At 32.9% G+C, this 25,773-nt stretch overlaps 1 protein-coding gene across 1 annotated transcript in view; it reads left to right on the forward strand.

Moving 5' to 3' along the window:
- The first annotated feature begins 5,673 nt into the window (after positions 1-5,673).
- LOC122628573 (mannosyl-oligosaccharide 1,2-alpha-mannosidase IA) overlaps positions 5,674-25,773 on the forward strand; it is a 301,060-nt gene continuing 280,960 nt past the window's right edge. The window contains exons 1-2 of the mRNA XM_043810983.1: positions 5,674-6,391; positions 7,308-7,538. Of these exons, the coding sequence (XP_043666918.1) occupies positions 5,990-6,391; positions 7,308-7,538 (633 nt within the window). The 5' untranslated portion in view covers positions 5,674-5,989. The remainder of the gene's footprint in view (positions 6,392-7,307; positions 7,539-25,773) is intronic.

Below are 25,773 nucleotides of genomic sequence, written 5' to 3' on the forward strand. Positions count from 1 at the left end.
TTCAGGAATGCACCTGGGATACTCAAGCATGTAGATTTTTATTTCAGGATAATTAAAAATTTTTTATATGCTTATTAGTAAATCAATAATTTTTTTTATATATATATTCTTGATCTTTTTTATATATATTCACTTTTGATGATTATATGTACACTTTATCCAATGCCAACATAGTCTTATCACAAATTGTAGGATGGCTCATTTATTGTAAGAGTCATTTTATGATTTGTATGAATATAATCATCAATCTTATATACATTCTAATTATTCTGATTAAAAATCTATAAGACTTGATGTACTTAGGAAAGACAGGTTCTGTTAAAGCAAGCAGTGGCGATAAAATAAATTCATAAAATATATTTTTAACGATAATATATAAGAACATATTAGAACTATTTTGTCTCTAACATATGTAATATTTTAAATCTTATTTTAATATTAATATTTTAATCTTATTTGAATTTAATCTTATTTTTCTCTTTCAGATTTCATATTTCATTACTGTATCATATACATATACAAAATACATGGTTCTACAATTACGAAATTGTATTATTATATTTTTTATATTTTAGTAGATAAAAAAGTGTTGTATATAAAGGATATAATACACACATTTGACATTTGATGTAACTGCGTACTTCGCGTTAGTATGAACGTAATAATATAACATATATGTAATCTATCGATTAAATATAGATGTAATCTCGTTATGGATATGTTTATGGAGGTATACAAAATTGTGTATGCATTATGTAATGCGACACAAGGTACAGTATATTTTAGCTCTTTTACTTTTTTTTTTTTTTTTGTTAACGCGATTTAATTTTTAAATATTGTGAAATATTCACAATTCTTTTCCCTTTTTTCATAACGTGTCTTGATTAATTTATAATATATATTTGTATTAAACAATTGACAATTTATTATGTAATTTTTTCTTCATTTATATTTTTATATATTTTATTCCTATATATTTCTACAAATATATATATATATATATATATATATACCTATATATATTTCTATTTATTTTTATATATTCCTATATACTTCTCTTTATATATATATTTCTATACACTTGTACATAAAATCCATTTATTTAAACGTAAAACATGTTTTCTAATGCATCGAGAAATCGATATATTTAATGTCAAATTTGCCATTTTTTTATTTTTTTTTTCTTCTATTTTAGTATTACAACCTATGATTGAATTATGTATAAAAATTTTGCTTTTTTATTAAATTATTATAATTATTAAAATGTTTGCTCATAGATTACAGTAGATATAATTTTGTCTTTCCACACATGCCCTTTTATATAGTTTTTTGTTACAGAGAAGTGTCGTTTCAAGTTCCAAGGTTAAATATTGGAAAATATCTTGAGAGTATATCGAAGAATTGGAATTATAAAGAATAAAAAGTAATGGAGGATGAATTGTCTGCAACTATTTTTTTTTTTTTTATTCATTTGAAATATTTAAAAAATTTCTTAATCAATCTAAACAGTGTCAATTTCTGTTTCAGTATATTTCATCTATATTGGCATGATTCGATTCAACTCTTCGTTGGTTGTTCTTTTCGTGTGCGAGATGTGTGAGTGAATGTGTGCGTATGTGTGTACGTGTAAAATAATTCTTATTTTAATATATGTTTTATTTTCAGAAAGTAATAAAATTATAAATTTCTTGTGATTACAGGTTATTTCTTTATTATATAAAATTTACGTATTGATTTTGGGTGCAACTTCTTGTTTAATTATAAAATGTTTTTTATATTTTATGTTCACAGATGATTGTGATCAGCAGATGATTGTGATCAGCAGATGAGTGTTTTATAATACAAATAAAATAATGTTGCATTATTTTGATTACTTTTTGTTTAAATATAAAATGTTTTTGATGTTTTATGTTTACAGGTGACTGTGAACAACAGAATGCTGATGTATCATATGAAATTTGCATATTGTATCGATTGCTTCTTGTTTAATTATGAAATGTTTTTGATATTTTTTGTTTACAGGTGACTGACTGTGAACCATAGAATGCTGATTTATTATATGAAATTTGCAGATTATTTCGATTGCTTCTTGTTTAATTGTAAAATATTTTATGTTCACAGATGACTGCTGATTTATTCCATGAAATTCGCATATTATTTCGATTGTTTATTTATGAAATGATGTAGATGTTTTATGTTGACAGATAGCTGTGCTGTTTACATCATATGAAGAAATTGTATATAGAATTATGTGTTAGATAAGATAATATACGCAATGCAACAAAAAAATTGGCTAATCATTAATCTTACAAAAGATTAAACTATTTCTCTTGTGTTATAGGTAATAAGACGATATCTTTATATTATATATTTTCATTATGAAATAATATCATATGAAATATATAATTTTTATATAAGATATATAAGATATTTTTGATTTCAGCATAATGGACATCCACGTTAGTTTAAAGGGAATAGAATTCCGTATGAAGGGCTCTATTCTTTACCGGGGAGGTAGGACGATATCAAACGGATTCATAAATTTTCATCTAATCACGATTGATTAGAAAAAAATTTTTGATTCGTTTCGCGATTGATTTTCTTTCTTTTTCCAAATTTCCAATAATTATTATTAAATATGTTATAATAATGATTTTATATAATTCCAAATTGATTTTATATAATTCCAATTGATTTTATATAATTCTAAAATAATTGATATTAACAGTAGAGTCTAGCCCGTGGGTCTCTGTATGCAGCAACCTCCATGTGGTGAGACCTGGAAATCGATATTACTTGCGATATATGACTAATTCAATTAACGCAAGTACTGTCGAGCTAATAGCTGCATTTTAAATTCAATCAAAATTTATTATGTTCTATGATGATTATTTTCTATCTTTTCTTGTTGTCCATTTCTTGTGTTCCAATTAAGATACAGAAAAATTATTTTATTATTTAATATACTTATTATTATATATTTTGTGAAATTATATATATATATATATATATGTATGCAATTAAAATTTTTTATTGATGTGATCATATAATTATTTGTACGTAGATTCATACACGGTCGCGTTGAGCAAACTATACGTACCGACATACACATATATTTATATATATATATATTTATATATATATGTGTATATATATATTTATATATATATTTGTATATATATATTTATATATATATTTGTATATATATATTTATATATATATATAAATGTATAGTATTTACATTATATATTATATACATAAATATATATTTCAAGAATAGGGTTCCAGGAAGATACAAGAGCCCAAACACTAGCTCCTCACCAACGATTGGTAGCAATGACAGGTTGCCTACCCTGCATCGATGACGTCGTCACTTTTTTGCGTCGACGAGTTGTAATCAGCTGTTTTAGGAAATCACTAGTACTGCACAAGCACGTAGAAGAGAGGGCGCTCGAGTCGACATGTTATAGGCGGAGACTATAATCGGAGGTGTTACACACGACTACTGCTTCGAGGTTATAATTCTTTACATTTTAATAATTCTTTTTTAGATTTAATTTTTTTATAGAATCATTCGCTGCCAAACGATTAAAAATGAGTGGACCCAAATTAAGCGAAGAAAGTTCATCTGTTGCTCAGGTAATTTTAATCGATATACTTTTGTGTATGTTGTTTTCAGTTTTTGTTTATATGTGGTTAATAGTGATTTTATTTTTGTAGAAAATCTCAAATAATATCGAGTTCTCTGTGTCTAGTTTTCCAATACTTATTAATATTTTTAATCACGTCGTTAAAATCTTATTAATAAAAGCTGTCAAAAGAGATATGGAAATGGTATTGATCAGTGGACCGAGAAGTTTTGACAAATCTGCGATCATGGGTGTGCCAAAAAAATTTGTCAGAAGAGAAGTGGACGATAATGGACAACGTATAGAACTACAAAAAGGATGAAGATGGTTATTTGATTGAACAATAGTCAACATCAAGGAATTTTAACGTATACAAAGGCAAACAAATTTGTCCCGATTACTAATTTCATAATATAACAAATTCCTTTCTAATGATGCAGAGCATATTTTAAACATTATTAGTGCTCCAAGTTTAGATTTATTAGAAAGTAATTTTAATATTATTGAATAATCATATTGAGGAAGTTTTGTCATCAAATAATATAATGTGATACTGTTTCTTGCGATATGAAACATATTGTCAATATTATGAATTGATAGGAAATGAAGTAGAATATTTGGTAGGAAAGGTAGAGTTATCTGAAGAATGGAATGAAGGAAAAGAGTCATACAATGGCTACGGTATGAAGTTGCATAGTTGTAAAATTGAGATATATAGTACATGGTCAATTGTAAATTATATACATGAAAAACAGATAGAAAATTTTTCATCTGTTAGTAATTTTGATAATTTAGTTTTAAGTAGCTTTATTGTTATGATAAAGTCAGAATTTATAAGAAATTTTATTTCTTATAAATGGTGAATCTATTCAAATACAATTACATACGTTAGTTGGGAATTGTTAATGTCAAAGTTTTATTAAAAATTTTAATTGCAAATGTAATAGGAAATATGAGAATTGAAAGAGAGATATTTCTATGCAATTTATATAAATACTTTTTTTCAATTGATCATCTTTAAAGTTACTATTTTAATTATTTTAGTTATCTTTTTTTTCTTCTTTTTCCACAGAACATTCAATCTTTTTTAGAGCAAAGATGTAACAGGTTTATAGATTTTTTTTCAACTTTGTCATGTAGGTGTAGTTTCCTTGAAAGCATTTAATCTGTAGAGTGAACATTCATTAACTGAAATAATTTTTTAGTAATAATCGTATAAATGTGCAATTTCTTTTTCTTTGGATGTTTCAATATCTTGATAAATTTTTTGTAAATATTGATATACTGATTATTCAATTGATTTAATAAAAACAAAAATGCTTGAATGACAACTAATCCTCGGTAATCAAGTCACAAGATATTGTATCCAGTTTTTGAAGCTCCAGTAATCAGGTATTTAATTGGTAAGAACATTGTATCATGTTTATAACGTTTTTTAAATGGAAAAGGGTTTATTGAATGTTTATCAGTAAATGTACTCATATATTTCTCAATTTACTTCGCTTTATTTTTAGTAAAAATAATATTTACATCAATAAAAAGAGAAGAAAATATCTAGGAATCTGTTTAACTCAAATCATAGATTTGAACGGCCTTTGAAAATCTGAGAAGAAGTACAAACTGGGATTGGTTAAATTCTTAATGATACATTCAAAAAGCAAAAAAAAGATAAAGAATACGAAATTTTTCATATCAGCACGAAATGTCTCGATCGAAGGATCATTGAAAAAAGAAATGATATCCGTTCGATTGATACATAAGGTAAAATTACATTTTGTTAATTTTGTTATGTATTGACGACGTCGAAAGAAGAGAGGTGTTCCTTCGGTTGGTCGCCAGGTGGCGTTGCTGTGGCACCATGTCCGTAATGGCGTGCAAGGGGCAAAGTAAAACGTTGCAACGACGCACACGCGAGTGCGCTCCGTTTCGTCGGGTCGTTCGTGATTGAGAGGAAGGAAGAAAGAAAGAAAGAAAGAAAGGAAGGAAGGAAGAAAGAAAGATAGAAGGATAAAAAGAAAGAAAGAAAAAAAGAAAGAAAGAAAGAATAGAAAGAAACGAAAGTAAGGAAGGAAGGAAGGAGAAGGAAAGAGAAGGAAGTAGAGAAAGTATAGAAAGTTAGAAAGAGAAACAGACAGAGTGAAGTGTGCCCTCTCTTCTTTTGGTGATCGTCGAGTTGTCATAAAGTAGCCAAGGAAGGAGACGTTTAGCCGCTTCTTCTTTGGCAGGAGTGTGTTCGTGTCGTTAGTCTCGTTCGCGTTATATACGTTTGATATCGTGCCAGTCGATCCAAAGAAAATAACCCAAAGGAGACGCGAATTCTATATCGTCGAGGAGAGTGTCGTGCCTAGTTGTTTAGTGCAATGACGTCGGCGAGTGGAGGCATCCTCCCGTCGTATCAGAGACTGGCGAACGGCGGCGCGCCGGCGTCACTGTTTGCGAGACGTTCCTTCCGGCCGCGCGAAAAGTACCTGATCCTCTTGGTCTTCTTGACGTTCGCCGTCGTCTGCTTCGGCGCGTTCTTCTTTCTCCCGGACTTTGGCGCCGGTGGTGTCGCAGTGGACAGCGTTTATCGCGTCTACCGGCATATGCAAAAAGCAGGGCCAGACCTTTTGATACCAAAACCACCTCATCGTTCTCTCGGGGATTCATTCAACGATGAATCTTACTCGTCCCATCATCCCAACGCCCTCCCTATGCCACTAGGCCACGAGGCAGCCGGTAACCTCGACGTACATCTCATCGAGGATCGGTTGAAACTTCAGGTGTGCCTAAGGAGATCTTTAAGAATTTTCATCATTCGCGTTCTACTTTCTCCTCTTTCCTCCTCTTCTTCCCACCTCCCCGTTTACTCACTCACTCACTCATTCACTCAGTCATTCACTCGCTCGTTCGTTCGTTCGTTCGTTCGTTCGTTCGCTCGTTCGTTCGTTCGCTCGTTCGTTCGTTCGCTCGTTCGCTCGCTCTCGTGAGAAACGACGCGTCGTGTACGCGGTGAAATCACGGTCAAACGTCAAACCTTACGTAGACGAATGGATGGGGATAGAGAGATAGAGGGAAAGAGAGAGAATGAGTGAGTGAGTGAGTGAGTGAGAGAGAGAGAGAGCGTGAGAGCATGTTGAGTGTGAGAGAAAGAGAGAACATTCGCGTTACTTGGCCTCTACGTTCGTGCGAGGGAGAACACGAGTGGCGCTGTGTATACGTTCGTGCGTCTCCGTCCTTTCCCGTTTGTTTACGTTCGTTACCCCGATCTCCCGCGATGACGCACGAGTAAGATGCACGTGCAGACACGCGCTCTCTGTTCCGCACATGCGTGTTTTTGACGGATTGGCGGGAATATCTAATATTTATCTTCTTTTTCATTATTTTTTTTTTTCTACGTTATTCTGTCTAATTTTATCGTCATATTAATCAATAAATTCGTTTCCGTTTGATTAACCTCGAACGACATCATAATATAATAGTAAAGAGTGAGTAATGGGGAGGAGGTACGCTGCATTCAATAGGATCGTTTTTCAAAACGTCTATTATGTCGAACGCTATCTTCCTTTATTTTACTTTCTTTTCTTTTCTTTTCTTTTATTTTTCTAATTATCCTAATGCTTTTGACGGAAACGATCTCCAAATGTCCCCGTTAGATCGAGAGGAGAAATTAGACGCATTTTGACGGATTCATTTCAGGCAAAAATCGATGAAGAGTATCAACAACAAAAGACGTTAGAGAAACCGGAAATGCTTGGTGGTGATTCGCGAGTGCGTACGAGTAGTTTGTCGTCTTCCGTCGTAGTGCAACAACGGAACGAGCATGTTTTTCAAACTGTGCCGCCGGCTTCAGCGATAAAACTTCCTTTGATCGTTGCTGGCGAGGACAAAGATACAGTTGCCAGAAAACGCAGGGACAAAGTTAAAGAGGTTAGTTCGTTACGGTTAATTTAAGTTAATAATGTAATATCGAATACGTGTATATATATATATGTGTGTATATATATATATATATATATATATATATATATATATATATATCATTTCTTTTTATCGTATAAACGTCAACGAACAAGAAAATCCAACGGATTGATCGATGTTGTTATTTGGATCTCGATAACATGTTGCATTTATCTTATTGTACTCTAACAATTCCATTTGTTTGCACTATCTCCGACTTGTTTCACTTATCTCGTTTAAACTCGTTATTTTCGATGAACGATAAGATCGTTGTTTTTTCTATTTCTTTCTTTCTTTTATTATTTTTTTTTTAATCTCGTCAGTTTTATACGAACTATCTCTCTTTTTCTCTCTCTCTCTCTCCCTCTCTCTCTCTCTCTCTCTCTCTCTCTCGCTCTTTCTCTCTCTCTAGCATTAAATGAAGAATTGATTTTGGATTTTTTTCTTTTAATTTTTTTTTCAAATAATCCGTATCGTTGATTACTCTTAATCCTATAGATTTCCTACAGCATGTTCGATTTATCAATAATAACTATATATATATATATATATATATATATATATATATATATATATATATATATAGTGAACAAATGATTTCAAGCATTCTCTGTTGTCAGTTTATCGTGTGAACATTGCATCCTTCGATTCCCATTGGCCGTTGACCAAGCTTCTTTTTTTACAGTTCTATTTTTCTCTTTTTTAATTTTTCGAGTTCTCCCACAGTAAACGTTCCAACGCTCGTTGTAGATTATCTATTTATCGAGCCATTAGGCGGCATCGGAACATCCGGGATAAGCGACATGGGCCTCCATTAATTTTTCATCCTGTCGAATCGTGAATTTCGTAGGATAGTATACGCGTGTATACCTCACACTTCCATCCCTCTTCCTCTCTTTCTCTCTCTCTCTCTCTCTCTCTCTCTCTCTCTCTCTCTCTCTCTCTCTCTATCTCTATCTATCTATCTGTTTGTCTGTCTCTTTCCCTAATAATTTACATTGTTTCAAATCGATTCCATTCGAGGATAGACGACAATTCAAGAGAAATGATTCCCTCTTTGGTCTTTATTTAGTACGACAGGAATTTTGTGCATGTCGAATCGATTAGAAAATAAAAATCTATTATCCATTAATTTCTAGATTTGTTGTAAATACTTATTATATAATAATAATAATAATAATAACAATAATTATTATTATTACACTATATTGTTACTGTACTATTGTAATATAATTGTTATAGTATACTATGCTATATATTATTTTTATATCATACCATATTATATGATGTATTATATTATAGTATATAAGTGTTATTATTATTATTGTTATTATTATTATTATTATATATTGTACAATTATAATAGATTGTAAAAGATAAATAATAATACATAATATTATATCATCAAATTAATATAATAATAATATTTATTATTATAATGTAATTATATATTTTTATTATTATTGCTATTACTATTATCATCATCATCATCATCATCATCATCATCATCATCATCATCATCATCATCATCACCACCCTCATCATCATTGTCACGTTCGATCGTTCAGAAAATATATCAGCCGATAAAGTCGATGTAAAATCGTTGAAAAATGGTCCACGTCAGCAGATATTTTCATGGTATTCGAATAAACATTCGATTACGTTTAATTAGTTGCGATTCGGAGGTAACAGACAGTACTCACGCGGACACACACACACACACACACATATTCGTGCACACACACGTCATTGTCCAATCTCTCTTCTGCACTCTTCTCCCCTCACCTCCCTTTCCCTTCCATGGACACTTCGTCACCGTCGTTGATTGCGTTCGCTTGTTCTTCCGTTTCACGAGCACGTCGATACATATGTGTGCTTCAAGGGAGGAACCAGCTTGGCGCAATTCGCATTTGCAAATTCGCACTTGTATTTGCATTTGCCGTTCTCTGATCTGGACGTTCGATCTTCCGTGTTAGGGGTTGCCTCATTAGGCTCGTGGTGGGATGATCCAGTACGTGAAAGAGAGAGATAGAGAAAGGAAGGGAGAAAAGCGTTAATAAAATTTGTATTTCGTCAAAGTGATGATAATGATTGTACGATGGTAGATACTATATACGATATTACAAAAACTTTTTTCATGATAATCGTCGATCAATACAACAACTAAATATGTTGATATATTCATCATTTCTAACATGTTATTTATGAATACAATTGTATATACAGTTCGTTGTATAAGTATATTTATTAATATATTGTATTTATATATATATATATTATTTATTAAAAATATATTATTATATATTATTGTTTGTAGTATTTTATTGATCAATACAAAAAATGAAATATATTAGCGTATTTAAATACTTACACATATATTAGAGTATTATAAATATGTTAAAAAGTTAATATAAATATATTAAAGATTTATGCGAAAATATTATAAATATATTACAAATTATTATATTATCATATTTTGGACTCTAAATATATTAATAAATATATTAATATATATTTAGTTGTTGTATTTATCAACGATTATTTTATTCTCTCCTCGAAATTTGTGTCTTTTGGCCCTACTTCTCTGTAATATATCACATTTTTGTTACGTCTTATAAAAATTACACAGTCTTGTATTTTTTATATTACAATTCATGCATACACACACATTCACATACACAAATTTATTGCAATATATACACAGTAAAATAATTTTTATTCCAATAAAAGACAATACAAATACTAGTATCCAAATAACACAATTTCTAGTGACAACAGTTACTCGATGTAAAGATTGATAATGTTATCACGCGAGGTAGACGAGATAGACGAATTGAAATTCGAGAGAGAGAGAGAGAGGGGAAAAGAGAGAGAGAAATAGATAGAAAAAGGATGGAAAAAAATGTCGAAGAAGAGTAAAACGAGTAAACAGGTTCATTTGCTAGCCATTGTTTACGTTTCGTTCAGTTCGTCAACTGCAGCAACTTTTGGAACTTTGGAAAAAAGAAAACAAAAAAAAAAATAAAAAACGCAGGTACTTCGATCTGGACACGAATGAGCTTCGGTTAATCACTCACGTGTAAACTACGGAAGAGGAAAGACTCGATATATAGTATCTGTCTCTGTCTCTCTGTCTCTCTCTCTCTCTCTCTCTCTCTCTCTCTTTCTCTCTCTCTCTCTCTCTCTCTATCTATCTATCTATCTATCTCATCGCGAAGCGTCATGTTTTGTCCCGTTATCGATCAATTCGAATCTATTTCTATTCGTGAAGAGAGCGTCGAACGATCGGAAATTTTCGAGATAGCTTTTTGTCTAGTTTGATCAAAAGCGTTTCGTCAATGGAATTGTTCCATCGTCATCGTAGTCTACGTCATTGTCATCGTCCTCATCTTCGTCCTCGTTTTCGTCGCCTTCGTCATCGTCGTCGTCGTCGTCAAAGTTAAAAGAGAATTTTTATAAACCTTGGTGACTTCGATCGCGCTTATAGTCTCTTCTTTATCCTAAGAGATCAATTATTATTTGAAAGTGTCAAGGTAAAGGGTTCCTACGACGTGCTTAATCCTTAGAGTGAAAGGTCCGAATTGAACGTAGGCGCCACCTTGCGATGCATCGTCATAGTAGGAAGTTGCAAGATTTTTGCGGTCTCATCCGCAAATCGATATCATCATTGCCTAATTTTTTGTCGTATATTTTCATCTTTACTTATATTTTTTCTTTTTCATTTATTAATTTCTTTTTTGGTTTATATCTTTTCATTCGTTTCTTCTCTTCTTCTTTTTTTTTTTTTTTTTTTTTTTTTTTTTTTTTTCATTTTGAATTATCGTCATATTGTTCTCTCGTTATTCGTTTATTTATCATATTGTTGAATTAATCCTTCTACTCGATCGAATTTATAATTCGTTTGAGATATTAAATTCAAGCACGTTTCCGATATATGAGTTTCATCGAGGCTGACATTTATGGTTTATTGAGTTTCAGGGTAAAGTATATACATTATTATAAGCGTAATTATAGAATAGAAAGGAAATATGAGTAATATCTGAAATAATATTATAAAGATCGTAAACGATTACGTAATGTGTAATAATGTGGTAGAATGAATACAATTGTTAAATTGTAACGATCGGGTATAACGAGTAAAAAAATTGCGGAGTTACGGAAAAACATCGCAAGATGGCGCCTCTGATCGAGTTCCAGATCTTGAAGGGAATTCACAAACTTGTGAGATTAATTAGCGATAAGCCTGTTTTCTTCCTCTCTCTCTTTCTCTCTCTCTCTCTCTCTCTCTCTCTCTCTCTCTCTCTCTCTCTCTCTCTCTCTCTCTCTCTCTCTTTCTCTTTTTCGTCGAAACGAAATTATATTATTCTCGTGTATTTTCATTCGTGGTTAGAAAAATATACGAGAGAGTAGAGTTCGATGCTCGAGATGTTGCTTCGCAAAGGAAAAGTTGACTTGTGGAACGTTCGGTTAACGGTTTCAACGTGTTCACGGTTATGTCAGGAGCAAGAAAGTAGGCTGATTTTATGGTGAGCGCGATGTTTATTTGGGACGGACGTTTATATGGTAGCGAATCATTTTCTAATAACAAAATATAAAAAGAGAGAAGGAGGAAGATAATCAATTAAAAATAGTAGAGATTTGAAAGTAATTCGTTTTGAAAATCATTTTGCCGAGAAGTATTCTTTTCGTTTATAAAATAAAATCATTGAATTTTTTTAAGCAGATAGAATGTTTCAACTCGTTCCAAATAGATCCTTCTAAATAATATGAATCAATCGAAACGATCGTCGAACTTTCTAATATATTGCTTGTAAAATTGAATAAATTCGCTTGGAACGATAGATCAAGTGGGTTAATTAATGCAACAAGAAGTTATTGCTATGTACTCGTTCGTTCGTTCTTCTTCTTCTTCTTCTTCTTCTTTTTCTTTTTTTTTCTTTTTCTCTTTTTCTCTCCCACAAAAATAAAATTTCACAAACAAATGATTAATGTCATAAGATTTATTAACATAGTATACATTTATTTAGCATAACGTCACCGTGATCGACTAACGATCATGATGATACTCTACAAATGTTATTTTCATAAATTTTTGTCTCTTTAACATTTTTTTTTTTGTTTTGTCCTTTTCTCTCTCTCCCTGTCTCCTTTTGTTTTTATTCCTTTTGTATTCTCCACAGCATCGACATCAATGATATCTCGTTGATTTCGAGCAACGTATTTGAAAAAACTGGAGATGATTTAAATTCCATCATAAAATCGGATTGCCCGCGGAAAAGGATTTTGTGCTTGTCGCGTTTTGCTTGCGCTTGTGCTGGGAAATATAAAGAGGGGAAGAATTTCGAGCGGAGTGTATTAAGGGCGATGATTTTATGAAATTCCCTCGTTTCGTCGGTGTTTCCGGTGTCATTCGAGATTATCGCCATATCCGATTATTATCGAATCGGAAATTTCTCTCTCATGCTCGTTCAGTTTCGATGGGAATGAATTTTCTCTCTATTTTCGCGAATTCGAATCGTAATTTCAACGAATACTATATCAAATCTTTCATATTCTCCCCCTTTTCCCTCTTTCCTTTTTTCTTCTTTTTTTTTTTTTTTTTTATTTAAAAGATTTTACCTTTTTCGTTTTCTTTTATTTCTTTGAAGTTTCTTTTTTTTTCTTTTTCGTTTCGCTTTTATATTTTTTAACTCTCATACAAAACTCATTATTTTTCTTTTTTCTACTTTTTTTCTCTCTCTTTTTTTTTTCGTTTTGTAGACTAAAGGAAATTGTATCGTTTTTAATACGTTTTTATGTTATTCGTGCAATTAACCGAAACGTTTCTTATGCAATTGAAGATACGTGCGTGATCGTAACGATTTTATTTATCTCTTTTGTGGTTCATGCCAAACGCGCGTTTATCTACGTCAATATCGATTTGACTAGTTCCTTTTTTTTTTGTTTTCTTCCCCCCCTTTTTTTTTTACATACTAGCTGAACTCTGAAAACGATCCCTTTTACCAACAATACGATCACACAATTCGTTCGTTCGAAATCGCTCAATTCACCTAGAGAGTCTCGTGTTTTGTGAAACGTTTCGAAGCAATATTTTTCGAATCTACAACATAACAAAAAAAAAAAAAAAAGAAAATGAAAAAAATATTTAAAAAAAAAATAAAGAAAAAAGAAAAGAGAGAGAGAGAGAGAGAGAGAGAGAGAGAGAGAGAGAGAGAGAGAGGAATAAAAAATATAGAGAACAAAACAAACAAACAAACAAACAGACAGACAAACAAAAAAAAGAAAAGCAGTTGGTACGTGAATCATGGCTTTTGTTGTTGGTGGTTTTCCGTGCGTCACTGATACGTTCTACGTGCATGGCAGACAAAATGGAGACGTTTTATTGGACGTTATCCTCGCTCGTTTGTAATCATTTCGTGGGAACGTCGGACTTAAAAAATGGAAAGCCATGAAAAGGAAGGAAGGAAGGAAGGAAGGAAGGAAGGAAGGAAGGAAGGAAGGAAGGAAGAACGGACGCGAGCTGGACTGTTGGGAGTGGGAGGGGTTGGGGGTTGGAGGTTGGGGGTTGAGGGTTGGTTGGGAGGGATACGGATTTGACGTTTAGCCGAGCGCTCTATAAATTACGATATTTCTGAAATCGTTGCTTCGCAGTAACAGCTATACGAAAGAAAAATCGTTTCATGGCTTGTAACTCTTTCAGCGAGCTCGCTTATGGTTTTTATTTATTTATTTATTTATTTATTATTATACAGGATAAGACTAAAACAGTTCCTAGATGGTCCATAAGGGTCTTAGATGATTTTTTCAGTCGTTTACTCTTTCTCGAAAACTTTGGAGCTAATTTTTTTTTTTTTTTTTTTTTTTTTCCGTTACAAATTGTAAAAGTAAAAGCCTAACTACTCGAAAAGTCTACTAGAAAAGTCTCGAAATAGAGTAATTTAAAATTCATCTAGAAACTTTTCGACCATACTGTAGCACAGTGATAGAACTATTTTTAACTTTTTTATTTTTGTTTTCTTCTTTTTTTTTTTTTTTGGTTTTTCGTTTTTTATTTCACTCTTCCTCGGACGTAACAATCGGACGAATCTGAAGGGAAAGTTGTCTTCGAAAATTTCGTTTGTTTTTCGTTTCCTTTTTTGTTTTTTTTTTTTTTCTTTTTGAAGGGAAGAAAGAGGGAAAAAAAGTAGAAAACAAAATACAAAAGAAGAAGTGTAAGGGAAGAGGATAAAAAAATGCCAGGGACTTTCTACAGTCGCACGCTTTTTCGGCCTCGTTACACTACTGCTCGTTTATTTCGGTGGCCGGCACCGATAAGGGGAACGTTGGTGAAGTATTACGGAAGGCCGATAACTCCGCAAACAAAAGTGGATTATGACTTTTTCCATAGCCATCGTTCACGCCTTTTATTACACTCGGTTGCGTACGTGTACGTTCGTACGTGGGATTTTTCATGCGTTTTCTATACGAATGATAGACGAAAAAGAGAGGTAAAGGGAAAAAGTGTATGTGTATTTTTATACGTGCATGTTTGTATGTATATATATATATATATATATATATATATATATATGTATGTATGTATGTATGTATATACGTATGTATGATGTTCATGTATGTATGTATGTATGTATGTATGTATATACGTATGTATGATGTTCATGTATGTATGTATGTATGTATGTATGTTCGAGTTTGTATATGTATTCATGTATGGAGAGTCCAGGGAAACGAAGAGGGAAAGATTTGCACCGGCCAAATTTGAATATCGAACTTGGAGCGCGAGTTATTACCCTAGATGCAAACTCCAAGCCCTTCTCCCTTCTCCCTTCTCCCTTCTCCCTTCTCCCTTCTCCCTTCTCCCTTTTTTCCTTTTGTGTATATATGGGAAAGAGACGAGTCATTCCCTGCCGTTTCTCGATCGTTGTTTTTTTTTCCTCTCTTTTTTTTTCTGTTTTCCTTTCTCTTTTCTTTCTTTTCTTCCTTTCTTTCTCTCCTTTTTACATATATATATATATATATATATATATATATATATATTTTTGGTTATATATCTTTTTTATTTATTTTTCTTTCTTCTATTTTCTTTCTTTCTTTCACTCGCCCACCTCTCAACTTCGCATTCAACGCGCTTTTCCATTCTCGATCGGTCATCGCCGATTTATCGGTCCTTCGCGATTGCGAACAAATGGCTGAGTCGAAAACCCGTGTACCATGGAAATATCACGACCGTTCGTTTTCTTTTCTCCGATCGCTGTGGTTCAGCTTCACGATTAAACTAGACAGTTTTTGATACTTTCGTACTTTTCGATCGGTACTTCGACGATTGAAAAGAAAACGATCGATCGTTAGAAGAAGAGATCTTTCGATATACGAACATTTTTCGAAGATCGATTAACCGATTTGCGATTGTTACAGATCGATTCTCGATTTAATTGCTGTAATCATTATTCGATCTTTCAATTAAAATTATACGCACGTATATTTGATCGTTAGAAAAAGATATGGTAAAAAAAAAAAAAAAAAAAGATCAAGTCATTAGAAATCTCTTCTTCGGAAGGGTCATCTTTTGGAAGTATAAATCAGTCGAGTGGAAAGAATTTTTTGTCGGCTATCCGGTGAAAGCTATTTTGGAAAATCGGCAAACTATAAATTAATGGACCTGTCCTGAACCGGTGTCGCAAACGTGCCAAAAGCTTTCTCTCTTTCTTTCTCTCGTGTATATCATGGACGAAGCTTTCCATCTCTCTCTCTCTCTCTCTTTATCTCAGTACGTCAAACGGATTCTATGGCGCTCGTGTTTGCACGAAATAGCCGTAATGATCAATATTAAATGGTCCAGCTGTAGATTGGGAGGGAGAGCACACACGTAACACTCGGTTAAATGCAAATATCCTGTACAGTGAGTTGGCGCTTCGTGCATTACCGTACTTTTTCTTCTCTCTCTCTCTCTCTCTCTCTCTCTCTCTCTCTCTTTCTCTTTCTCTCTTTATTTCTTGTTTTGTTTATTTTCTTTTTTATCCTTCACTGCATCCACATCTCCGCTACGGAGATTTTCATATTTATTTTCTCATATTTATTCGGCTACCAAAGCGTCAGCGTCGAAAGAGAGGAACACGGTAATTAAATAATCTGGCTCGTGCCTACATGAGAATTTCGCATTGCTCGGCCATCGTCACGTTATAACGAGTTCGATGGTCCTCCTCGTTCCTCTTGTACAAAAAAAAAAAAAAAGATAAAAGAAAAAGAAAAAAATACTGAAAAAAAAAGAACAAAACGAAAAAGGAAGGAGAGAGAAAAAAAAGAAGGACAAAGAAAATACCTACGGTACGTTCGTTTGTGTTTTCTTCATCAAAAATGTATGTGGAAACGTTTTCGTTCGTACGTGAATCAAATATTAGAATGGGAAAAATTGAAAGAAAAAAAAAAAAAAAAGAAAGAAAAAAGAGGAAAAAAGAAAAGGAAAATTGTATTGATTTTTTTTCTTTTCAATTTGTTTCATTTTTTCTTTTTTTTTTTTTTTTGCTTTCCTTTTTTGTTTATATGAATTCTTGCACTCTATGAAATTTCGATTCGTTTGTTCTCTCTACTTCATTATTGATACCATATTTATCGGCAAGCAAGTCGCAAATTTTTTATACGTTTTTCATTATTATAAAAATCTTATTTCGCATATGTATTGTTCGTAACATGCAATCTCTCTCTGTTAACTTCTGCAAAGTATTCCAATACTTTATAATCAAGTGTCTTCTATGTTCAATTCTCTGCATCGTTGTTGAGTATAAAGAATAAAGTTTCGTACAAAGGAATTCTGAATTGGATGGAACGTTTGTGTAGAACGTATATCCTGAAAGTATCAATGAATGAATGAATTTTGCATTTCCCGATATGAAGTAGGTATATAAACCAGTCGCAAATTGAAAAACGTATTGTCGCGAACAGTCACCATTTCTTTTCTCTGAATTTAATCGTCGAAATAAATGTTCTTGTACCGTCGATTGGAATTATCGTGCAATAAAAACGTCGAGTAGATATTGAATAGCATGATCTTACGTGGAATCGCGAGGTTCGCTTCTTCGAGAAGGTCGACGACTCATAATTAGAATCAACCGTACGTGCTGGTGCATGGATCGAAAGGATTGTGTGTTACGAATTCGCAGAATATCACAGTGAATTCTTCGGAGGGCAAGAGTTCGCGATGCGTTGCGATGCGTCGATTAGCTGGGAGTATCTTTTTATTTCGTGTCTCACCTTTCGAAAGGTTACCAATTTGAAAGGATTTGCATTGCTCAGGGCTAAGAATTTCTAACGCTCTTTTACAAAAGAAAAAAAAAAAAAAAAGAAAAGAAAAGGAAAATTCTTAAATGCAATATAATTCATACAATTGAATATAATTAAAATGAAATATTTCTTATATACGTACTCGCGTCGGACATATTTTTCTTTCTTTAATAATCCAAGTAAGGCAATTATATACGATTAAACGTTTAAACAGTATAGTATTTTTATAAGGTCGTGCATTTAAGTTACATCAAACGGATATTAATGTATACTTTTATGTTAATATTTGTTCAATAATAATAATTATTTCTCGTAGAGGGACGTTTGTAAAACATTCGATATTTTAATCATCGTAACGATTTTAATTTGATAGGACGATCAATAATGGTCAAATCGTTATCTAAGATTTACATTGTCGATAGAGAACGGTAACTAAAATGAAACACCGGTTGGATATCATTAAACATATTACCAGGGCGTAATCAGTGGAAACCACGACGTAATATTTGAACACGTCGCAAGCGGTTACCGCGAAAATAACTGCGTGAATCCAGAGAGTCCATTCAGCTCTGCTAATTATCCCGCCATCGGCTATGAATACGACCGGACCGAAATCCCGACCGCACGATTATAGCGCTGTCATTCATTTATTTCCTTCTCGCTTCGTCTCTCTTTCTCTCTCTCTCTCTCTCTCTCTCTCTTTCTCTACCCAGTGGGAGATTTTGATAGCGTTAGAATTCGCAAAGGAAAGAGTTATTTTGTGTATTGGTTTAGAATAATATGTGCTGTTTTAAAAAATAATTTTTTCGAGTATAACAATCAGACATTTTTATTGTATATATTTTATGTATGAATACTTTGATTAGGTATGGTTTAAAAATAGAATGATTGAGTAATGATTAAAAATTTTTAATTCTGGTAAAAGTTTTCGAGCAGTTTAAAAATAATTTTCTTTGCGATCAGGATGATTGGAAAATTTTTATTGTATTTTTTTTTTTTATTGTGTATTTATTTAGGATGATTAAAATGATCGATCAAAATGATTAGAAATTTTTCTTGTCGAGATTTGAAATAAACGTTTATTTATATATCTCTAGTGCTCTATTTGGATAAATTCGATCGCTTAAATTTACTTTCAAAGGATAGTTTATCGTTCGTGTGTATCTAAACTCATGATGATCCGTGGTAAGTGTATATGTATGTACATATATATATATATATATATATATATATATATATATATATATATATATATACTACGAGTTCTTCGATACTTAAGTGCCGGAAATTTTGTCGGGCACTTTCGCTCTCGAGTCGAACTCTCGCTGACTATCGACGAGGTCAGATCGTTGCTCTGAAACTGGTTCTCTCGTCTTGGAGAAATCGATTCTCTTAGATGTGTTTAGCATTTGTACTTCGTGAAACTAACGATCTACGAATTTCTCTTGGGAATCGATCTAATCTCTGTTAGATATATATTTCAATCTTCTTCTTTAGAAACTATCGATTGTGTTCTCGAACAAATTGTCAAATTTTATTCGATCATATCTATCGTCGAATAAGAATTTGTCGAGACGAATTAGTTAAAAGAAAAAGATAATTGTACGATTAGGACGATTAAAAATTTTTATCGTATATTTGCTTAGAATGAAATTTGGATAGTGTACAAGATTTATAATAATAATAATAATAATAATAATAATAATAATAATAATAATAATAATAATAATAATAATACGATTGAAATGATTTTTGATATTTTGATAAAGTTTCAAGTAAATTCGATCGATTGATTATTCGTTTTTTTTTTTCTTTCACTATTATTGAAGTTCTTTTTCGATCTGTTTAATTTTTAATCCGTTTATTCTTAATAGAATAGAATTATGCAAAATTCTTTTCGAAGCGATATAATGGCTCGTTGGAATGTTCATATTTCCGTTTACAAGAGGAATTAATTTCAATTAATTATTAATTACTTTTTAAATTTATTACAAAGCTCACCTTTTTTTCATTCTCTTTAATACCACAAGATTACGGTTTTAATATAATCAGAGTTATATAAAAGTTTACACTCCTCGTAAAATGTTTATTTCTTCCATTAAATAATCGAAAAAGGAATTTCCCAATAGCAGATTGGTTTCAATTTAATTATTAATATTTCTTTTTTAAACTAAAGCTCACATTTCGTAATCCGTTTAATATCACAAGATTACGATCCACCAATACGATCGAGTTACACAAAGGTCCTTTCAAAGCAACATAATAGCTCGTTGAAATGTTCGCCTTTATAAGCCAGCACGATCCGCAAACGGAATTGCTCAATCGAATAACAACGTCAGAACGTTACGTTACGCCGTAAGGACGCTTTTCTTCTAAACGATCTCGATTTCGATCTCGAATCTCGGATCTCCAATCTCAGATCGTGCTTGACAAGAAAGAACAACTTTAAAATGTTTTTTAAACGTTATCTCTCGTATGTGACGCTTTGAGTAATCTTTTTTTGGTTCACGGTAACCAAGCTTTTCTTTTCTTTTCTTTTTTTTTCTTTTTTCTTCCTCTTTTGTTCGAAAGCGTGAAAACGATAAACTGTAGAATATATATATATATATATATATATATATATATATATATATATATACACACGATGCGCCGAATAATTTCCGCAACGTTGGAAAGGAAAGTTTGTTCGAGCAGGAAATCGAGGTCTCTATTACACTCAACTTCCGCGGTCCGGAGGTCGATGGATTTACGAAAACGCGTTTAAATTTGCATTTCATTCCGGTGTTGAACCATCGCCAGAGAAATAGTGAGAGAAAAAGAGGGAGTAAAGGTTCTTGCAGATTGCGAAGAAGAAATTATACGGATCTCGTTTCTTTCATCGAGTTTTTTTCCAATGATTTTTCTCGATTTTATTAAAACCAGCCAAAGTCCACTAGAAGTTTGTCATTTGTAATTACATTAACTCTAGACAATACTTTTCAATATTATAAAAAATATTTTTATTAAGAGAGTTAGTTGCGAAACATCATTTTTTTCATATACCCTGTAATAATATCTTAAATCAGGTTAATCGTATAAAATGAAGATCATAATCATAGGAAAACCTTATATGATTTTTGTCACGGAGTCAAAACATTCAAGATTACGATTATATATTTTTATAATACATTGATATTGATCATTTAGAATCATCCGTTAGAGTTTTATAATTTTTTATCGTTAGATCAGGTTAGTCGTATTTATATTAAAATCCCTAACCATAGGAAGATTTAGGACGAATGTTTTCTTTTTCTTTTTTTTTTAGAGTCCCTTATTAATCCTTTTACCCAAGTCGTTCCGTCCTTTCTATTCGTAGGTCTCTCTCTCTCTCTCTTTCTCTCTCAGTAGAAAATATTTTACCTGCTTGGAACATCGTGTCGTATCTTAGGAAAAAGTACACGGTAGAAGTATGTCGACGCCGTTCTTCAATGTCGATCGGCTTCGGGAATACAAGAAATTACAAGATGCCTATCCGATGGTATAAGCCTAATGGTACCGATTCGGAAGCTATAAAGAGCGAAGTAAGTGCTCCCTGCCGAATCACTGTCCCGACTGACTGACTGACTGACTGACTGACTGACTGACTGACTGAAGGGACCAAGCAGTTTCATTCGTGGTAAGGAGAACATTCCATCACGTAGCCAGACAGACTGGACTGTCCAAAATCGGTGAACCCTTTGGGATCGAACGCGGTTAAAACCACTAACTTTGACACTTTTATCAGGTGAAATCGACTTTCAACGATATCACGTTTGTTAACTTTTAATTCGGAAAAAGAAAGAAATTTTGTCTATCTTCATTATTATTATTATTATTATTTTTTTTTATAACATTCGATCCCACTGATCCTTGTCGTTCGTGTTCGTTCTTTATTTAACAAAAAAAAAAAAAAAAAAAAAAAAAAAAAAAAAAAAAAAAAAAAAAAAAAAAAAAAAAAAAAAAAAAAATGCTTTTTCTTTTCCTTCTTTTCTATTTTTTTTTTCTTTTTTCTTCTTCTTTTTTTCTATCCAGCTGCAGATGAATCAGTGAGAACGTTCGAGTGAATAAATACAATGTATAATAATGAAAATCAAGTAAATCGACTGAAGGTCATCGTTATCCTTTGAAAGATAGGATGACGAGGAGTCCTCTTTAGCAAGAGGACTGCAACTCTCAAAGGAATGATTTGCTAAATCCTTTTCGTAATCGGGTTAGACCGTCTGAGAAAGATAGATAGATAGATAGATAGATAGAATGAGAGAGAGAGAGAGAGAGAGAGAGAGAGAGAGAGAGTCTCTTGATAAGCCTCGCGAGAAGAAGCTTTCCCAAGGCGTTCCTTCTTCGAACTTGATGCTCGGAAGTCACGTAGCGAAAAAATGGCTTAATCTTGGAAGTCTCTCTTCTCAGTTTATTTTACTTCATGCTTATTGCTTATTCTCTTCTTTGCATAAGAAAACCGATGATTTTCTCATTTTTTTTTGCTCTCCCTTTTTCCTTCTCTCTTTCTCTTAAAATGTCTCTTCGTACAAATTATACGTCTATAACAAACCACGGGATACGTTCGAATGTTCTGCTTTTTTGTGCCGATTGATGAAATTAAAAAAAAAAAAAAAAGAAAAAGAAGAAGAAGGAGAGGTAGGAAAGGAAAGGAAAGGAAAGGAAAAGGAAACAAACAAAAAATTCTTGCGGCAAGGTCAATCCCCTTTATATCTCTTTGACATTCTAAAGACACTCTCGTCAACGAACGTGCTAACTATAGCGATCGAACAGGTTTCTTCTCGCATCGAGGCGAGGAGAAAAGGTTCCCTTGAATCGAACAGGTGTCGTCGGATGAGGAGCAGAAGGACCGACGACGCGACTAAAAAAGGGAGACACGCGAAAGGAGCCTCGAGAGGGTAGCGGTGTATCCCTTTCCCTTCTCTCTCTCTCCTTTTCTCTCTCTTTCTCTCTCTATCTCTTGGTTTCTTTTTCATTCTCTCTTTCTCTCTTTCTCTCTTTCTTTCTTTCACTGTCCCTATACCGACATTCCGAGATTCTATATGTCCTTAGATACTAATGAACAGTCTTTAGAACCGTCGTTGTTTTCTCTGGAGTGAACATGCTTCAGTAGTGAGTGCTTTATACCAACGGTACTTCTCTCTTTTATAAGATCCACCATGTGTACCGTCGGTTCAAACCAAAAGTCAGACTACACACTAGCCTTCCTTACCTGTTTGCTTTGGGATAATGATGTACCCTTTCTCTCTGTTCTTTGCTTTCTCTCTCTCTCTCTCTCTCTCTCTCTCTCTCTCTCTCTCCATCTCTTTCTCTTTCTGCCTCTTTTTCCGTCTGTCTCTACTTCCAACTCTTTTGGAACGATCTTGGTATGTAAGCTTTGAAGAATCCTTTCTCGGAACATATATCTTAGATCATCGAACGGATTTTTGAGTTAGACATAAATATGTTATATATTGAGTACAAACATAAATATGTTATGTAGCTTTTAAAGAAAATTTTATAATTGATCGTCGAATGATCGTACGATCTTGATCGTCGTTGCGAGTGAACGATTTAGGGTAAATTGTGTTGGCTCGGTGTTGGTTTTATTTTAGAAAGAAAAGTTGATCGAACCGAGTACCTATACGAAAGATCTAGTAATTAACGAAGCTGTTGCGATCTCGATATTGTGCACGAGATGCTTCGGGCTAACGTAGGGACTGATAGAAAGAGAGAGAAAACAAATCTGTCTCTGTGTTGAGTTTGTATTGGAGGATGTGTGTATGTGTATACGTGAGATAGAGCTAGAGCTTGGCCAGCACATGCCACGAATATTAATGTGGCACCGTTCATTGTCTCCTAGCTCATACCTTCATCGACTTTTTTCATCTCTCTCTCTCTCTCTCTTTTTCTCTCTCTCTGTGTCTCTCTCTGTCTCTCTCTTTATCTCTATCTTTTCTGATACTATTTCTGATCATTTTGGCACCGATTCATATCTTTTTATAGATTAGCTTTTTTTGTTCCTATGCATCACAATGATGACCAATTTATGATAATTCATACTTAATCCCTATTAATATCAATATATTATTTTAATTAAATTAATTAAGTTCAACATAGATGATTATTAAATAAACGATATCTATTTTTTATTACAAGCATAATTATTTTAGACGACAACGTGACCATTGATCACTGTTCTAGACGATACAATTACGTGTCATTGTTAATTGTCAATGATTATTAAATATTATTGTATGTGCATATGAAAGTGTATATGTTGCACGATAATTATGATAGTTAACTTAATGTTATTTATTATTATGTTATTTAATGATCGTTCATAATTACAATTTTATCGATTAAAATATATTAATTGCCGTATAATACTTAATTTACATATTTTATTATATTTTATTATTACTTAACGATAATTATAATGACATATTTTAATTTAATATTAATTTTCGTTACATAATTATACGAATAGACGAAAAATCGAATGAGAAATTGTTTAGATTTATTTGTATATTCATTTCTTTCTAAACTAACCGAGCAATCTCGTTTATTTCAAGCCAAGTACTTTTTTTCGTTTCATCAGACATTCTCTAATTCGTTCCACGGGGCCGTAGAATCGGCATACGTTCGTGGAATTTGAAGCATCCGTTTTGCATTCCACGAGCATCTTTCTTCGTGGTACGTAGTCTGGCTCTCAACAAACAGTTACCTACACGTCGAATCGTTGACTGAGAAATTTATACTTAACCATTCAGCACGCGTTAACGTGTAATATCATTCCGAATGGTTCATTCCTTTTGATTTTCTTACCGTGACGAAGTTGTATCGAATAGGTATCGATATCCTTCATCATTCGACTTTAACTACCCATCGTACTTCATTGTAAATTTTCCTTGGCCAACTATACAAACCTTTTCTATCCTTTATTATCTCGTCGATTACTCGCTCTTCCGATCGAATCGATATGTTCTCTGTGAGGAAAAGGGATTAAAAGAAAGAGTAAGAGAAAGATAGAAAGAGAAAGAGAGAGAGAGAGAGAGAGAGAGTCCTCAGGGTGCAGTCAATGCGGTAGGCCGATGTTAATAGCCGATACTTTTTATTCAGGTAGAGAGTCCAAAGATTGGCCCGCAATAAAAATACATACTGGGTCCTTGACCGTGTCCTGTCTTCATCGTTACCTTTATAATCGTCATTCATGTGATTTAGGCGTTTAATATCCTTGAAGGTTTGCGAGTCTTTCGCTGATGCGACACGAAGTACTCTGCCTTACGCGAAGAGTAGTACTATTAAAATTCCAATGACAAGTGTCTCTCTTTCTTTCTTTCTTTCTTTCTTTTTGTATTTCTTTTTTTCTTTCTCTCCTTCCTTTTCTCTTTCTCTTTCTTTTTCTCTTTCTCTTTTTCTTTCTTTTCGGTTACTTTATCTCCTACCTATAAACACGACGACTCCAACCAACCAACCAACCAGTCAACCAACCGGTCAACCAGCCAACCAACCAGCCAGATGAACTTTTTCTCGTCGACACAAACAGGAACTTTCGCTCGTACCCTTTGTTCTCCGTCGCTTTTTCCCCCGTTTACGTCTTGTCCTAGCTACAGACTCATGCCATCGAACAGGATCAGCAATAGCGTAGTAAAGTAGGGCCGATTGATTCCGATGGTAGGGATAGAGGCGGCATATTTATCGGTTGGGAGGACGATTCTCTCTTCTTCTTCTTCTTCTTCTTTCTTTTTTCTTTTTCTTGTTTTTTTTTTTCTTTCTTGGATTTACTTTTTTATATTTCTTTCTGCGTCACCGAGCTGACGATAATAAATGTCTTTCTCGTCCGAAGGTTGAAACAACTCGACCGACTGCTTTGCCATTGTTAGGTCCTTCAAGTTTGTGCGTTTCGGAGCACGTGTTACTTTGACTCCTT

This window comes from Vespula pensylvanica, chromosome 4 (genome assembly GCF_014466175.1).
Source record: "Vespula pensylvanica isolate Volc-1 chromosome 4, ASM1446617v1, whole genome shotgun sequence".
NCBI classification, from domain to species: Eukaryota; Metazoa; Arthropoda; class Insecta; order Hymenoptera; family Vespidae; genus Vespula; species Vespula pensylvanica.